At 44.5% G+C, this 18491-nt stretch overlaps 1 protein-coding gene and 1 non-coding gene across 3 annotated transcripts in view; one reads left to right on the forward strand and one right to left on the reverse strand.

Moving 5' to 3' along the window:
- Positions 1-18491, reverse strand: part of LOC115103286 (serine/threonine-protein kinase N2-like) — a 41569-nt gene that overhangs the window by 7259 nt on the left and 15819 nt on the right. For both annotated transcript variants that reach the window (XM_029624133.2, XM_029624132.2), the window contains exons 2-19: positions 15235-15535; positions 11861-12015; positions 10396-10525; positions 9992-10137; positions 9351-9564; positions 8869-9054; positions 8323-8432; positions 7895-8038; positions 7594-7669; positions 7098-7239; positions 6824-6962; positions 6389-6531; positions 5795-5870; positions 4185-4276; positions 3001-3177; positions 2068-2130; positions 1897-1973; positions 57-199 (exon numbers count right to left, since the gene is read on the reverse strand). In XM_029624133.2, coding sequence (XP_029479993.1) covers positions 57-199; positions 1897-1973; positions 2068-2130; positions 3001-3177; positions 4185-4276; positions 5795-5870; positions 6389-6531; positions 6824-6962; positions 7098-7239; positions 7594-7669; positions 7895-8038; positions 8323-8432; positions 8869-9054; positions 9351-9564; positions 9992-10137; positions 10396-10525; positions 11861-12015; positions 15235-15535 — 2514 coding nt within the window. The remainder of the gene's footprint in view (positions 1-56; positions 200-1896; positions 1974-2067; positions 2131-3000; positions 3178-4184; positions 4277-5794; positions 5871-6388; positions 6532-6823; positions 6963-7097; positions 7240-7593; positions 7670-7894; positions 8039-8322; positions 8433-8868; positions 9055-9350; positions 9565-9991; positions 10138-10395; positions 10526-11860; positions 12016-15234; positions 15536-18491) is intronic.
- Positions 5928-6001, forward strand: trnaa-ugc (transfer RNA alanine (anticodon UGC)). The gene has a single exon. It is a non-coding gene; the product is annotated as a tRNA-Ala (tRNA).

Below are 18491 nucleotides of genomic sequence, written 5' to 3' on the forward strand. Positions count from 1 at the left end.
TAAGAGCCGTAGTATTGAGTAGGTATGCATCCATATGACAGGTGAGAACCACTAACCTCTCCAACCAGCATCTCAAAGACGAGGACCCCCAGACCCCACCAGTCCACAGCACGCGTGTATGATGTCTCCGTCAGAACCTCTGGGGCCAGGAACTCAGGAGTACCACAAAACGTGCTGGTGCGGTCCCTGAACCCCATTCCTGCCAGAATACACATAACCATGATACAGGTATGGAGACTTTACCGTCCACCCAGACATGGAAATCTGACACCCACATAAGTTTCAGATCAGCATATTGTGCATTCAGAAGGTATTTAGACCCCTTGACTTTTTCCACATTTTGTTATGTTTACAGCCCTTTTCTGGAATGGATTAAATAGTTTTCCCCCCTCAACCTACACATAGTACCCCATAATGACAAAGCAAAAAAGTTTTTAAAAATTGGTAACAAAAAAACCCGGAAATATCACATTTCTATAAGTATTCAGACCCTTTAAATAGGTACTTTGTTGAAGCATCTTTGGCAGCGATTACAGCCTCGAGTCTTCTTGGGTATGATGATTCATGTTGGCACACCTGTACTTGGGGAGTTTCTCCAATTCTTCTCTGCAGATCCTCTTCAGACTCTGTCAGGGTGGATGGGGAGCATTGCTGCACAGCTATTTTCAGGTCTCTCCAGAGATGTTAGATCAGGTGTAAGTCCATGCTCAGGATGGGCCACTCAAGGACATTCAAAAACGTGTCCCAAAGCCACTACTGCGTTGTCTTGGCTGTGTGCTTAGGGTCGTTGTCCTGTTGGAAGGTGAGCCTTAGTCAGAGAACCTGCTCCAGAGCACTCAGGACTTCATCAAGTATCTCTCTGTACTTTGCGCCGATCATCTTTCCTGACTAGTCTCCCTGCCACTGAAAAACATACCCACAGCATGATGCTGCCACCACCATGATTCACCGTAGGGATGGTGCCAGGTTTCCTCAAGACGCGACACTTGGCATTCAGGCCAAAGAGTTGAACCTTGGTTTCGTCAGAGTCCTTTAGGTGCCTTTTGGCAAAACGCAAGAGGGCTGTCATGTGCCGTTTACTGAAGTGGCCACTCTACCATAAAGGCCTGATTGGTGGAGTGCTACAGAGATGGTTGTCCTTCTGGAAGGTTCTCCCATCTCCACAGAGGAACTCTGGAGCTCTGTGAGATGAACATCGGGTTCTTGGTCACCTCCCTGACCAAGGCCCTTCTCCCCCGATTGCTCAGTTTGGCCGGGCGGCCAGCTCTAGGAAGTGGTGGTTCCAAACCTCTGATTTAAGAATGATGGAGGCCACTGTGTTCTTGCTGCAGAAATGTTTTGGTACTCTTCCCCAGATCGGTGCGACACAATTCTGTCTCGGAGCTCTAGGGACAATTCCTTTGACCTCATGGCTTGGTTTATGCTCTGACATGCACTGCCAACTGTGGGACCTTATATAGACTGGTGTGTGCCTTCCCAAATCATGTCCAATCAATTGAATTTACCCTCAGACTCCAAATCAAATTGTAGAAAGAGCTCAGGATGACCAATGGAAACAGAATGCACCTGAACTCAATTTCGAGTCTCATAGCAAAGGGTCTGTATACTTACGTAAATAAAATGTTTTTAATTTTTAATACATTTGTTAAATCTTCTAAAAACCTGCTTTTGCTTTGTCATTATGGGGTATTGTGCTTATATTGATGATGACCGTTTTTTATTTAATCCATTTAAAAATATGCCTGTAAACGTAACAAAATGTGGATAAAGTCAAGGGGTCTGTAGACCTTATATAGAGTCAGGGTAAGGTTATTATACATTTATTTTACATTCAATGGTGTTGGAACAGTGAGAGATGGCATTAAGTTGAGGTTGTGTGGTTTTTGTCCTATTTACCCTCTTTGCAAAGGCCAAAGTCAGCTATTTTTACATAGCCCTCAGTGTCCAAGAGCAGATTGTCAAGCTTCAGATCTCTGAAAGTAAAACAAAAATAAATAAATCAGGAGAATCTGTATCAATATATATAAGATATATATATATTCACCCAGTGAATGGAACTATTCTTACCTGTACACAATCTTATGTTCGTGTAAAAACTGTAATCCCAATACGACACAAGCTGCATAAAATCTACAAGAGAGAAAAAAAAAGAAGAGTGGATTGCAGCAAGAAATCAGAGAAAATGCAACGACTTTTTTCACTTCATGATTTAGCGTATCACTTACAACAAGACCGTGGATGTAGAGGTGAGCACTTCAGATACTATTTCAAAGCTAATTGCACCAGAAAATAATCTTGGCACAGAAACAAACGCGTTGGTGCTCACAAAGGAAGTGAACCTTCATATTACTACTAGACAAAAAATATGTTAAAGATTAAATTCACAGTAGGGGAAATCGCCCCACTATCTGCCCCATGCCCATTAAGGTTTTTGTTTTGTTGACAAAGCAGAGCTGGGGAGCATCGCAGTAGAAAATAAAATGGCAGTACATATGCTGCTGTTCTATCACGTGTGCAACGATGTCAGAGGGGGAAAAAACAGCTGTGGTTTGCAGTAACTTCTGTTGTTGTAATATCACAAACAGACGTGGCAGTTTCATTCTTTTTTTTTTAAGGGGAAATCTGCAGTTGCTCCATCCATTTTTGGACTTATAATTTAATTATATGTACAAATGGATTCTTCCAGAATATAACATATAAATGCCTCATGAACTTAGTTAAACTGTAATATCCCATCAGAACCCAAAATATAAGATTGTTTTACTCCAATGTTTGTAAACAAAGTAAATGTAAAACAAACATTATAAAACCTCAACATGGTTAAAACTATCATTTTGATATAATGGATGGTCAGTCCTTGTATAGGTAGGTCTATGAATTTGAGAGTGATTACATTTCTCAAGCCCCGTCCCATAGCTTTTTAGCAAAACAGGGGCAGGAGGGGCTTTGTTATTGATTTCAGCTTTAAAGCATATAAATATAAAAAATGGTGTCACTCACATGGCCCTGGGCTCGGAGAAGACATCAGCGTGGATGTGCATCATCAGGTCTCCCCCGGCAGCGTACTCCATGACGAAGCACACGTGCTCCTGCGTTTGGAAGCAGGCAAAGAGGTTGACCAGGAACGGGTGGCGCACGCTGTTCACCGCCTCAAATATACGCTTCTCACACATCAGACTGTGGGGGGGAGACAAAGATGTAGGCCACTGATGCCTGGGCAAGAAAATCTATTTAATGCTACTTAAAATCCATGTGTAAATCAATTCCTGAAATGAAAGGAAATCAGACCAAACTTGTCTGAGCGGAGCTAATATCTTTCCCAGCAACAACTGTTAAAGGATTAATATGTAGAAATCGTTCTGCCAGTGTCTGGTTGCAAAACATTTTTTTTTTTTTTTAAATATTCACTTAATTTCAGTTTATTTGACAAAACAACCAATGTATAGCGTAGAGCATTACCAACCCGGTTCCTGGAGAGCTACCCTCCTGTAGGTTTTCACTCCAACCCTGTTCCTGGAGAGCTACCCTCCTGTAGGTTTTCACTCCAACCCTGTTCCTAGAGAGCTACCATCCTATAGGTTTTCACTCCAACCCTGTTCCTGGAGAGCTACCATCCTGTAGGTTTTCACTCCAACCCTAATCTAGTGCAGCTGATTTTTAATAGTTAGCTGGTTGATAAACCACATCAGTTTAGTTTTAACTAGGTTGGATTGAAAACCTACAGGAGGGTAGCTCTCTCTCTCTGGGTACAGGGCTGAATTGAAAACCTACAGGAGGGTAGCACCCTGGGTACAGGGCCGGAGAGACCTGTTTTAGAGAATCCTTGTACCATCTAAACCCCCGTGAAATGTCTTCAAAAATATCTGGTGTACAAAACCGAAAGTAAAAAGACGCAAAAAATATGACACTAAAAGGACAAAAAACGGACCTACCACTTACCAGGCTTGCTTTCCATGAGAATGACAGGTCTATAGCTCACCTTTCTTTGTGAATTTGGTCAGTTTGCGTACAAAGCTACATATTGCGCCCATATCAATGGACTTTCTTTTTGCTCGTAGTCAACTCTGAATTGAATTACACGGCTAAACAAAGGTAAACTGTTCAGCTCATCAAACAAACAATTCAAAAGACATCAGTATCTTGGTTGAAGTGCACAGGTTGAGCCCCTTGGTTGAGCCCCTTACCTGTCCACCTCGTCACGAGCCACAATGTCTCCTTTCTTCAGGGCTTTGATGGCGAACATCTCTCCTGTGCTTTTATACTCGGCTAACAATACCTGTGAGAGGAGGGAAGAGAGGAGGAGGCATTTTAAGAAGGCTGGGTTGAGATTTTCAGTAAGAGCACCTCTCTCTAGAGCAGGGTTTCCTAAACTCAGTCCTAGGCCTGTGCACATGCACACATCCGAGTGCACGTTTTGGTTTTTGACCTAGTACTACACAGCTGATAAAACTAAATCAAAGATTGATGATGAGTTGGTTATTTTAAAATCAGCTGTGTAGTACTAGGGGAAAACTAAACATGCACCTAGGGGAGGTTCCTAGGACCTCTAGAACAGGGACAAGTAACTTCAGTCCTCCGGGTTTTGATCGACTCCAATAATCAACTAATCACGATCTTCAGTTAAGAATGCAATTAGTTTAAAATCAGCTGTGTTTGCTAGGGATGGGGAAAAAAGTGAGAGAGACCACCCTGGCCCCCGAGGACTGGAGCTGCCAGCCGCTCCAGAAGGGCTGAGAAAAAGGGAAGAGCAGGGCTCTCCAACCCTGTTCCTGGAGAGCTACCCTCCTGTAGGTTCACTCCAACCCTGTTCCTGGAGAGCTACCCTCCTGTAGGTTTTCAATCCAACCCTGTTCCTGGAGAGCTACCCTCTTGTAGGTTCACTCCAACCCTGTTCCTGGAGAGCTACCCTCCTGTAGGTTTTCAATCCAACCCTGTACCAGGAGCGCTACCCTCCTGTAGGTTCACACCAACCCTGTTCCTGGATAGCTACCCTCCTGTAGGTTTTCAATCCAACCCTGTTCCTGGAGAGCTACCCTCCTGTAGGTTCACTCCAACCCTGTTCCTGGAGAGCTACCCTCCTGTAGGTTTTCAATCCAACCCTGTACCAGGAGCGCTACCCTCCTGTAGGTTCACACCAACCCTGTTCCTGGAGAGCTACCCTCCTGTAGGTTTTCAATCCAACCCTGTACCAAGAGCGCTACCCTCCTGTAGGTTCACACCAACCCTGTTCCTAGATAGCTACCCTCCTGTAGGTTCACACCAACCCTGTTCCTGGATAGCTACCCTCCTGTAGGTTCATTCCAACCCTGTTCCTGGAGAGCTTCCCTCCTGTAGGTTCACTCCAACCCTGTTCCTGGATAGCTACCCTCCTGTAGGTTCATTCCAACCCTGTTCCTGGAGAGCTTCCCTCCTGTAGGTTCACTCCAACCCTGTTCCTGGATAGCTACCCTCCTGTAGGTTCACACCAACCCTGTTCCTGGATAGCTACCCTCCTGTAGGTTCACTCCAACCCTAATCTTGCACACCTGATTCTAATAAGCTGGTTGATAAGATGAGTCAGAAGTTACAACTGGGGTTGGTGTGAAAACCTACAGAAGGGTAGCTCTCCTGGAACAGGGTTGGTGTGAAAACCTACAGAAGGGTAGCTCTCCTGGAACAGGGTTGGTGTGAAAACCTACAGAAGAGTAGCTCTCCTGGAACAGGGTTGGTGTGAAAACCTACAGGAGGGTAGCTCTCCTGGAACAGGGTTGGAGTGCCCTGGGATCGAGAAATGGTTTGGGTGTGTGCCACGTACCTTTCCGAAATGACCACGACCAAGGACTGCAACACATTTAAAGTCTCGGAGACTAAACCGAAATTGTTCTTCTTCCCTGGAAATGGAGGTAGATATCATATATTCAATGGAAAAATACAGACAAACTAATGGTGTCCTGTGTGGCTCAGTTGGTAGAGCATGGTGCTTGCAACACCAGGGTTGTGGGTTTGATTCCCACAGAGGACAACTACTGTAAGTCGCTCTGGATAAGAGCATCTGCTAAATGACTAAAATGTAAAACTTTTTTTTTTATTGCTTTCAATAAGAAAATAAATAACCAATCAATTAAGAGGTAAAAACATGCACTTCCTCATGGAAGTTGGGAACAATATACTGCCCCCAATAAATTAATTATAACCAATCAAACACAAACAAACACCTATTAAAAGTACGTCATGAATGCATCAGTTTCTTACAAAAATGTCCTCAAACAGTTAAAACAACATTTGAGTCACAGATATTCACCCTATTTGAGAATCGCTGCTCTTGATCACATAATGAGTCATTATTTAGGATTTGTAAATCAGTGATTCTGCGCAGTTCAACTGCAATGTAGTCGTCAGTGAGCTCTACCTTATCTCCTTCTGTATGGCTGTGAGCTCCAGGCCTGGAGGCTGGATCTCCTGCTCTGCTACCTTGTCTAGTCTGTCTAGGTCTGACGACTTCACAGCTATGCTGTTCCTCTTGTTCAGGAAATCAAACGATGCCAGGGCGTCCTGCAACAGCATAACACACTTTTTAGGAGGATGGGGCAGCGTGGTTGTGTTCAGTGTGGCACACTGTAACAAAATGTTTTGCAACGGAAAAAGTTTGTTCGGATTCAGGTAGTACAGCCCAGTTTCAAAACGTTTTCATTGAGCAAGACCCAGTTTTCCATTGACAGTTTTTTAATGTTTTAATTTGCTTGAGCTGGGATGACCATTCCCACTATCATAACCATTATCATATGTGACTACAGGTGCACTACTTCCTCTATCAGGCATCTCCATGGTAACCCCATATCCGTACCTGTACTTCCTCCTTGTCGGGCAATTTGTTGTCCTGTGCCAGTGGTTCTCTGATGCCAGCGGGTACAGGGTAGTGCTTGGGTCCCGGGGTGGGCTCTTTGTCAAAGTCCAGCTTGGTCACCAACGGTTCACTGATGAGACTGGAAGGAAAGGTGCCACATCTTAATGAGAGAGTCTACAGACTGTATGTGTGAAGATGTTATGAAGGTCTCTGGCATTTGTGATATATATATATATATATACATACATACACACATACATACATATACACACACCTGGTGGGTGTTGGAGATCCTGGCAGACTACTGGTCCCGGTCTCAGCCACCTGTGGGCTGACTGTGGGTAAGGCCCTTCTGACCAGGCGGCCCCAGGTGGCAATGTTTATGTTCATCTGAGGAGCACGCAGGAACGTCTTCCCTGAGGAGGGTCACAGGATAGGTCAGTGACACACTAACCTCCTTAACAGCGGTCACAAAGCCGGGCAGAGAACACTAGTCCTCACAACACCCCTACAGAACCTATGACCGGGGTGACCGTGGAAATCATCACCTCACCATTATTTGATTACCGATATTTAGTGTAAGAGACTGAATTATGCCGTCCAAAAAAGGACAATAAATAGTGTCCTGAAAACCAAAGCAACTATGTGATTTCTCAGACAAATTTAGACGCAATTAATATATATATATTTTTTTTAACTGTTTTTTTCTGTGGACCTCTTGTTGAATATGAAGTAACTTGTATTCTGCTTCTCAGAAAATGACGAGTTACCTTGCTGCTTTGAGAAGATCTTTTTTTGTCTCTGCAGTTTGGGTCGCCGCTCAATGACAGGGGTGAAAAATGTGACCTGAACAAAAATCCATAGTTTGGAGGAGACATACAGGACACCCAAGCAAACAGGTTTCATCATAGGAAGGTATTGATAACTGGGTGGTGTTCATTAGGGCAAACACGGAAAACATTTAAAAACGCTAGCACCCGAAAACTAAAATGAGCGTTTCTTATTGGACAGTTCCAGGTAGTCCCCTTCAGTTAATGAACACAACCCTGGTGTAGTGTCAATGTGGGATACCTCGGCAAACAGGGTTCCCTGAGGCTCCAGGTAGAGACACATGCCGTGACGCTGGTTGTCCAGGAAGTCCTCCAGTCGCAGGAACTTGACAGCACACAGCGAGCGCCAGTCTCTCCAGTACACCGAGATCTCCAGCTCACGAGACTGCAGGTCAAACAATGCACACAAGGTCAAGCGCACAAACACACAAGGCAAAGTCAAGTATTCATAGGGTAACATTAACGTGGTGCACTGTGATTTCATTTGAAACCTTTCTTCAACAATGTGAAATACAAGGAGGAGATTATTTAACTAGCGTCTAGTGAACTGAGGAATCCACTAGTCTTCTCCTCATAACAAATACTGTTGTAGAAAATACCCAAATTAAACTGGCTGCCAGATAATGAGGTTTGCAATATGCTTATAAGTTAACTGTGTGTGTGTCGTACCCTGTCCAGCTCCAGTGTAAACTTCTGATCCCAGGACTGGTTACTGACAGGTCTCCAGTTGGTCTGTCCCACCACTGTATTGTCCAGCTTCAGCACAGCACTGATTTCATCTGGAGAGTAACAAAGATTTAATACCATTTCCTGCCAAAAATGTACATATTATAGTTCATACATGTATTGTTCAAATGACATTACATTTAAACGAACACGATGATCTTCCTTTAGGATACACCTCATATAGAGTGCTGTGGTTTCTGTATATTTATAGTTCTGCTACAACTCATGCTCTCAAGCGGAGGGGATGATGGCAGCCGTAATCAGTCACTCGACAGGTTTCAGGTTTCTCCAATGTGCTTTCGTAAAGTGTGTATATGGCGTTGTCTGAAATGGGCCCTATATAGGGAATAGGGTGCCATTTCAGACAACTATGTATAAATATTGTACATCGTAAATTCCTGGATTTCTGATGGTGACAAAAAAGCTATCAATGGATTAAGTTATCGATGGAGGGCTACTAGGAGAGACTGTTGGTGTTTGGAGACTCACTTGAGAGGTCTTCACTCTTGGAGAGGTTCCGTGCGCTGGCACCTCGGTTGCGATTCCCCCGGCTCATGAAGGAGGAGCGAGTCTCGCTGGGGCTCCAGCCAGGCAGCAGCACAGAACCGACTTTGGAACGACCCGGAACGTTCTCCAGCAGGTCCTGGCAGCCCATGAGCCTGACATCTAACGTGCCTGTGGGAGACCAGATATTTTTTATCATAAAGTGATAGATTTTATGAGCCCAGGCTAAGCACAGCGCTACAGCACTATTGTCATGATATATTGGTAACTGCATACTTTAAAGACCAAAATCCCCAAATGCCAGTACATAAAAGGCTAGAACTTCAGATCTTTGTAAACCAAGTTTTCGCACAAATCTTCCCTTGACAAGATTAACAGGCGCCTATCTCAAGTTAGGATTCAGCTCTACATTCTGAGGTTAACCGCATGCAAATGATGACCACTGCTGTGGGATATAAGCCCTTTACCTGTGAGTGCGGCGGGCTTGGCCACGGTGCTGTATTGGTTCTGGGTGGAGATGATGCTGGAGCGCGGGCTGAGGGCGGGCGAGGACATGAGGGACAGCTCCTCCACGATGTTGGTGCTGCGAGGGTGGTTCTTGGGCAGCTCACTCAGCCTCTGCTCCAGGGAGTACTTGAGCAGGTCCAGCTTTTGACTGGACTCGTTGAATCGGGCCTGGGCCTAACAGCAAGGGGGTCAAAACAGGGGCATCTTCAGTTGGCACTAAATGGGTGAAAACTCAGAATGTACAATTTTGCTTGTTTTTCAATTCAAAATGTGTTTGCTCTCATACGGGTTCTACAGAATGTGGTCCAGGAAAAACAAGTTCACAAACAGTATGGTTATTTTGTATAGAGTTTGTCCAACAGGCATGCCCAAACATTTTGAAAGTGTTTGCTCCCATTTTCGGCTTAAGTTTGTTGAGCAGTGAGTTGACTAAGGGTTTAGGAATAGCTTTCGAAAACATTTGTTTTTTGTCTAGTTGTTTTTGGGGCCATGGTAGGAGTGCTGACCTAGGATCAGTTTAGCCTTTTAGATCATAATTATATAGACTATGGGATCCGATCCTAAATCAGCACTCCTACTCAACTATGGCTGTGGTCTGTACCTCTGAGTGTGCCCTCTTCTCCGTGACTTTGCCAGAGCCCAGGAGCTTCATTACGTTCTTGGCGCCCTCGGCCACGGCTGACTCTATCCTGGCATGGTGACACAGCTCCTCTACCCGCAGGTCCAGCGGGCTGATGATGGGCTTGGCTGGAGGAAGAGGACCTTGTTAGAGAGACTATCAGGGCGTTTGAGGGGATCAGTTTGAGCAAGAGGAGGCGCAGAATCACTCATCTGGATCACACGGTGAGTGAATATTTAGGATGGAAGGTAATCTCTAGATCAGTGATTCCATGTAGTGAATCCACTGTGTGTGTGTGTGCTTGTGTATCCATATGTGTCAAAGAGGATAACACAGGACAGGAAGCCACGGCCAGAATGAGTCACAGGCAGGTGTGTGTGTCTCACCCATGACGTCATTGTTATCGAAGCTCAACTCGCTGGCCTGGCTGCCTTTGAGGATCTGCATCCTGATGAACTCAATCTTTGTCTTGCTGTCCTGGAGCATCTGTTGAGCAGTCGCTAGCAATTTCCGGTCCTGGGCAGAAAATAAAGACAACACTCACACCATCACCAACAGGTACACTGAGGCGTCTATAACAGAAAGTAACTCACTGGACTGTGTGATATTGATCAACATCTGATCTAAACAGCATTTCTTCATAAGTAAAATAACCCAAAACACCTGACACAAATTCCACATCATACTTCAGACAGAATGTGTGTGTGCGTGCGTGGGTTACCCAATCGGAACACGGTCTCGTCAAATCATGACCTTAAGTGGAGCAAAAGTTTTCAATGAACGCATGGAAAAAGTTATTCACCGCAGGCGAAAGTAGAATGTCATTGTGTTATCGGTGACCCTCGAGTTGACGCACACACTGGCCCGTGGAGTAAACTAGTCGGCTCCACCCAGAATTCCTTTGGTGGAAGAGCGCACTATGCTATGCCGTGCCGGCGTAGAGGGCAGGAAAGGCTTCCAGTCTGACAGGCATTTCCTGGCTGACATCATCAGGCCATGCCATTTCCCACAGGATGGTGCCACTTTCTCCAGGCGCTCCAGCAGGGGAGCGCTGACCGGGGGTTGCCAACATTCCACACCTTGATATTATACTGTGCTCACAGAGTCAGCTATGGCGGATTTTTGCAAAGGGCACCTTCGCAAATAGAACGGAGCTAATACTATCTTGCATAAAATGCTGTGGTTAGTAGTTAGCACGGAGGTTGCTATCGTTCCACACTTTAGCGTTAATATCCCTACTGTATTAGTGCCGTATGATTTTAGCTGAAATCATCAGCATTCTACACCTTAGCAACCAGTGCAGAGCTAAATACGGCCTGATAATGCTCTGTTAATATGGCTGGGGTTAGTGAACATGATTCTGCACAGGGAGTACTAGCTAGGTCTGTTAATACCATGTCTGGTGTCACTTCCAGGGACACCATCTTGTAGGTTAGTCCTACTATACACCATATTTATAATGATGCTAACTGAGCTCACCATTTTGAATAATGGATTTTGTGGTCTCTTAAAAAGAAAATACCACTTAAAAAAAACTATAATTTGGTATTTGCTCCATTATTCCACTGTTGATACAGTCCAAAAATGTTTTGCATGTCAGCAATCAAGTTTTCAAAAATATAGAACTTTCAAAACACAGATATGTGTTGCATCATACTGTGATACTTTGGAAAAAACCCTACCTATTTCCAAGAAGGGCCAAGTGAACAAGAGACTGCAAGGAGGGACTACCTGGAATTAACCAATAGGACACGCTCATTTTCGTTTTCTGTAGAGTTAAGTGCCCTAATGAACATGACCCAGAGGTCACAAACTGAAAATGACTGTTTCTGAAGGGGTCAGAGGGCATACCTTGGAAGAGCCGTTGGAGTACATCTGGATCATGTTCTCTGCCCCCTGTTTAACCTTCAGCTCAATGTCGTTCTGCTTCTTCAGAGCGGCCAAGCGGCTGTTGCTGGTGCACATCCTCGCCTCGCTAGCTGGGGTGTCCGGGGTCAAAGGGCACTCTAGAAACCAAGGTAGAAGATCGGAAGGGAAGATATGAAGCTTGGATATTAAAACCCATTAAAGCGCTTACAATACAACAATAAAGTTTGCATGTTCATTAGCTACAACATTCAAAGGCTTGTATGGAAGGTCTTAGAGTTGGCCATAATGCATTTCTTATCTTGTTCAACGCAGCCATATTCACCAGGTTGTTGTTTACCATCTACAACAAAGCAATTTGTGTAAAAACAGAAAGCCTTTTGGCAGGGATGGAATTGAAGGATTTTGGACACTGGCCAGCTGGGGAATCAGACTGAAATCTTTAGTAGCCCGGGTCGAATATCTGTTCCATGCAATATTTCAAAATACTAAATGTCACTATCCCGCGGGCTAGTTGGGCACATTTTCTACCAAGCCCGGTCTGAAAAGTCATTTCCATCCCTGTCTGCTGGTATGAAAACTACTGATGACGGGGAATTCTTGTATGTACACTTAGATTCTTTACTAAAATTCCCTGAAGAGTTGGGATTTCTGTTCCAAACAGCACAGAAGTTAGGGGAACCCTGAAGCCGTCTCTGGAGAAAAACAAGCATAAACTTGCTCAAGACAAGATGTGACGTTACTGTACATGCAAATATATGGTATGACTGACAGGCCCTTGTTGCCAAAAGCCAGGGTTGTGTTCATTAGGAACAAAACAGAAGAATGGACAAACACGGAGGGACTACCTGAAGGTGACCAATAAGAAATGCTCAAGTTCATCTTCTGTTGCAAAGCGATTCGCTAGAGTTTTGCCACCCAGGTACTCCGTGCTCTTGTCCTGCCCCAGGGGCTGTTGGGTCTGGTGCTGTGCACACCTCAAGTACTCTCCTTCCTTCCTTCCCTCCAAAAACAAAAGTGTCCTCTATCATTTCAGTCAAGCTGCGGTGCTGAGGGATGTGCTCACTGGTTTTCATGCCTGGGCAGAACCCCTCCTCTCCGCGGCACCCTTACTCACCGCTGCACCCCTACTCTCCACGGCACCCCTACTCTCCACGGCACCCCCACTCTCCACGGCACCCCCACTCTCCACGGCACCCCCACTCTCCACGGCACCCCCACTCTCCACGGCACCCCTACTCACCGCTGCACCCCGAGTCGAGTGCTGAGCAAATGCTCGCTTCTTCACACACAGGTGGGCAAAAACCTGCCTGACTGACTTCTACTGTCTCTTACCATCATCTTGGTGACAGTTTGAGGTAAACTGTACGGTGTTTGATGGTTAGATTTAATTTCAATTTACAGTTACACAGGAACAGAAATAAATATTCCGCTTCAGCCATTACCACGAGTCTGTCTTCCCCAATTAAAGGTGCTACCAACCTCCTGTGCTCAAATGGCTCCACAGCCGACCAACATATCCCTACCGCTAACTAGCTCTAGGCCTATACCCAGTCAACAGTGCTAACCACAGTTAGTATTCAAATATCACACACACACCGCTTTAGCATGAGAAGCACATCCTGTTAAACATTGGTGTCTCTGGAGACGCCTCAGGAGGTCGCCAATTCATTCTAACAGCGTAATAATTCATTTAATCAGCCAATAACCTGGCAATGCATATGAAGGAGAACGTCAGGTTGCTAGGCAGCACCAGTCATAAAGTCGTCCACTAAATTAGCACTAACGAGAATGACTATGGGTTCGCAAGATTCCTCCGACAATATGTTTGATCTGTGTTCAAGCTCAGACTGAGTGTAAGCAGATGCAAATATAAACGCTGGCTACTCAGCTATGTTGTGTGTGTGCAGACTGTATTGCAGTCCTAACTGACATTCGATTATCTGTGTGTGTGTGCGTATGTATCTGCGTGTGTCTATCCGTGTGTGTGTGTGCCTGTGTCCCAGGGCTTCCCTCCAGAAGAGAGGGGTTTGGTCGGGGTCAGGACCAGTCAAGGACCCCCTCCTCCACACAGTCCACGCTGGGCCATTGAAAATGGTCCCGTGTGGCTCATCTGGTAGAGCATGGTGCTTACAACGGCAGGGTTGTGGGTTCATGTTTCCCACGGCGACCAGTACGAAAAATAACCAACATGTATGCACTCCCTATTGTAACTCCCTCTGGATAAGAGCATCTGCTAAAATTACATCGTCATTTAACAACTGACCTAATACTTTTGTGTTTTGTCATATTGCTGGTTAAGGTTGGGTGTGAAAAAAGGGGAAGGTGATCTGACATCAGTTGTGGAGGACAGAACCACCCCCCCCCCCCCCGTTGCTCTAGAACTTGGCCTGAGGTCAGTTCCCAGTTCCGCGACATACCACTGGCCATGCATCACTGAACAAAACACCTTTCTCGTCAGATAAGGGTTCAATGAGTCAGGATACATTTGTTCCCACTTAAAGATGCATTATAAAAAAGGTTTTGTATAATTTCAGCCAGTAGTTTTGAATGTAGCGCGAAAATTATGCACAATTATGAACAACGTCATCCATTTCTCATGCTATGTTTTATCCTGAAAATGCTCTAATTCGTGCAATATGTTACAAATGTGTAAGTGCTTTAGATCCCGTTCAATATCTTTATGACTACCTTTAAATACAGAAAGGCAGTCCCCATTTCCAATGTCTAAAACTAGGGAGTAAGAAATGCCATAGCAGCAGACAGACAAACCCAGTCCTTCTCTCTCCACCCATTATTAATACGATCAACTATTCCCTGCACATCCACTGAGACATTTACCCATGTTCAGGTAACGTGCTAAAAACCCATTTTTGTTCACATAATTCGCGGAAGCAGGTTTCAACAGCCTCGAAAATAACTAAACGGAGCCCTATTGTAAAACAATAAGGAATATGCCCGTGTCAGCTCCTAGAAGATGAGGCACCACAACAGAGGGCATTCATTGTGTGTGGGTCCTATTTGTGTATTATGTGCTATATCATGTATTGAGTGTCCTTATACCAAGAAATACCACACCTGAAGAGAGCATAGTATTGTATTCCACTAAATTCCGTTTAGCCTATGTGAAACAGGATAGAGGAGAGAAAGCATTCAGTACATACACCTCATATCAAAAGAAAGGCTACATCCCCGGAAGTTTCCAGGCTTTTCAAAAATCCCTGTTGAAGGATTCCTGAAATCTGGAGGGAATAAGCAGCGAGTGAATCCTCCAACTAGGGATTTCTGAAAAACCTGTGGAAAGTTTAAAGAGTTTGGCAACCCTAGTTACTCCCACGCCCCATGAAAAATAGCCATACCCAGCAGGTCATCGGGGTCCTTGACCACAATGTGGGCGTTGAGCTCCTGGAGCTCCTGGTGGAGCTCCTCCACCTTCTTGTTGGACTTCTTCAGCATGTTGTCCACATAGGCCAGGCTCTTCTTGTCCGTGGTGACCTTGCGCAGGTTCTCCGCACCCTCCTTGATCTTCAGCTCTTTGCGGATCTCGCGGCGGATTTGCTCCTTGATCTCATCCAGCTTCTGCTGCACCATGGTGTCCGACAGGTCCAGGTTGTGGCCCAGGCCCAGCCGCTCCGACACCAGCTGGCCCCTGGCGTCACCCTGGAGGACAACAGAGAAAATAGATTGGGGTTAGGATTCATAAGGAAATGTAGGGCTGTCCAACTAAAAACAAAATCTTGGTAGACCAAGAGTAATCTGTTCTTTCGACCAATCGATTGGTTGAAATGTTACGTGTATTTTTCCATATGTAGACATGTGTGTTTTAATCAAATCAATTAAACTCAGCAAAAAAAGAAACATCCTCTCACTGTCAACTGCATTTATTTTCAGCAAACTTAACATTAAATATTTAACATTAATAGTTAACATTAAATATACTTAAATATTTGTGTGATCATAACAAGATTCAACAACAGACATAAACTGAACATGTTCCACAGACATGTGACTAACAGAAATGGAATAATGTGTCCCTGAACAAAGGGGGGTCCAAATCAAAAGGAACAGTCAGTATCTGGTGTGGCCACCAGCTGCATTAAGTACTGCAGTGCATCTCCTCCTCATGGACTGCACCAGATTTGTCAGTTCTTGCTGTGAGATTTTCTTCCACCAAGGCACCTGCAAGTTCCCGGACATTTCTGGAGGGAATGGCCCTAGCCCTCACCCTCCGATCCAACAGGTCCCAGACGTGCTCAATGGGATTGAGATCCGGGCTCTTCACTGGCCATGGCAGAACACTGACATTCCTGTCTTGCAGGAAATCACGCACAGAACGAGCAGTATGGCTGGTGGCATTGTCATGCCGGAGGGTCATGTCAGGATGAGCCTGCAGGAAGGGTACCACATGAGGGAGGAGGATGTCTTCCCTGTAACGCACAGCGTTGAGATTGCCTGCAATGACAACAAGCTCAGTCCGATGAGGTTGTGACACACCGCCCCAGACCATGACGGACCCTCCGCCTCCAAATCGATCCCGCTCCAGAGTACATGCCTTTGTGTAACGCTCATTCCTTCGACGATAAACGCGAATCTGACCATCTCCCCTGATCAGACAAAACTGCGACTCGTCAATGAAGAGCACTTTTTGCCAATCCTGTCTGGTCCAGCGACAGTGGGGTTGTGCCCATAGGCGACATTGTTGCCGGTGATGTCTGGTCCTCTCTCAGCCTATCGCAGACAGTCTGAGCACTGATGGAGGGATTGTGCGTTCCTGGTGTAGCTCGAGCAGTTGTTGTTGCATCCTGTACCTGTCCCGCGGGTGTAATGCTCAGATGTACCGATCCTGTGCAGGTGTTCTACATGTGGTCTGCCACTGTGAGGACGATCAGCTGTCTTTCCTATCTCCCTGTAGCGTCGTCTTAGGCGTCTCACAGTACAGACATTGCAATTTATTGCCCTGGCCACATCTGCAGGTCTCATAAGGCACATTCACGCAGATGAGCAGGGACCCTGGGCATCTTTCTTTTGGTGTTTTTCAGAGTCCATAGAAAGGCCTCTTTAGTGTCCTAAGTTATCAGAACTGTGACCTTAATTGCCTACCGTCTGTAAGCTGTAAGTGTCTTAACGACTGTTCCACAGGTGCATGTTCATCAATTGTTTATGGTTCATTGAACAAGCATGGGAAACAGTGTTTAAACCCTTTACAATGAAGATCTGTGCAGTTATTTAGAATTTTACAAATTATCTTTGAAAGACAGGGACGTGAAAAGGGACGTTTCTTTTTTTGCTGAGTTTATATTCACTGAGCTTGTCTCATTCTTTAAGCACACTGTTTGATTAAATAATTAAGACACACAAATGACTAGAGGGAGTACGACCAGCAATGGATTTGATTGTGCTGGGCTCAAACTTGCGGCGCTGTGTAAAAAAAAAAAAAAGATGGCGAGTGACTGACAAACACCTGTTGTCCCGCTTTCTCCTCCCTGCCGCAGCGACCAGCAGTTATCAAGCTGTACACGTTGCTGAAGCTGCAACATAATTCACTTCTGACTGAAAAGCTCCGTTACCAAAATCACTCATTTTCTTTGGAAAAATATTCCCTATTTCCTAAACCCTTGCTCTCTTTACGTGACATGTATGCATGGCATGCACGTGACCAATAGGGCCTGACCTATAATCGCATCAATAAAATGGTTATAACAAACTCCAAACACCGTAACAGCAAAATGGATGTAGAGGACGTGACAAATAAACTCGAAACGGGGAAATGTTTACTGGTTGCTCATGAGGTAAAGGGGAAGTCAGATTTGTGGAATACATTTGACTAGTTGTGGAAAATACTGGATATGAAGAAAAATAAAAAGGAGCAAGCACTGAGTGCATATTGTGTGTGCCTAACAGGTGCTGTTAGATTACAATAAAAAAATTCTGACCGTTTGGAACAATGTAAACACTAAATGAATTATACGCATACCAGTGGTAATGTTTTTTGTGGTAACGTTTTTTTAAAGCCTTTAGAACAGCAAAGACCATACAGTCGCATTCATTCGTTAACAAAATTTCCGAAATGGAACGGTTTATTTATTGTTTAAGCTAATTATTTAAGAGTCACTTTCTTTTAAAACTAAAATGCTTGACTGCATTTCATATCATGAATGACTCATATGATTGATAGAGTAGCCTATATAAGTATTGAAATATAGGCCTACGTAAGTTACGGTATTAAGACTAAACATGATGCGCTCTTAGGTCTACAGCTGGATGGTGGTTATACAAGGCTGCTATACTAACACTACTAATGATAATGACATCACTTATTATTATTAGTAGTAGTAACAATATGAAAGAGATCAAGAAAAAGGAGCGGTAATAATATATAAAATATATATTTACTTTATTTTTTTTAAATAAATAAATTGGACAATTTTGAAGTGTAAACACTAAATAAATATTACCAGAAAGGCTGTTCTAACAAAGTAAAGATTAAAAACAGACGAATGTGAATTCTTTAAAATATATTTTTTTCCAGGGGGTGGATCAGCTTTAATATTGAGGATAGATTGTTGCTTCCATTAATGTAATTGTCTGCATCATTTCCAACTCCCCATATTTTTGG

Source organism: Oncorhynchus nerka, linkage group LG20 (assembly GCF_034236695.1).
Source record: "Oncorhynchus nerka isolate Pitt River linkage group LG20, Oner_Uvic_2.0, whole genome shotgun sequence".
In the NCBI taxonomy this organism is placed as follows: domain Eukaryota; kingdom Metazoa; phylum Chordata; class Actinopteri; order Salmoniformes; family Salmonidae; genus Oncorhynchus; species Oncorhynchus nerka.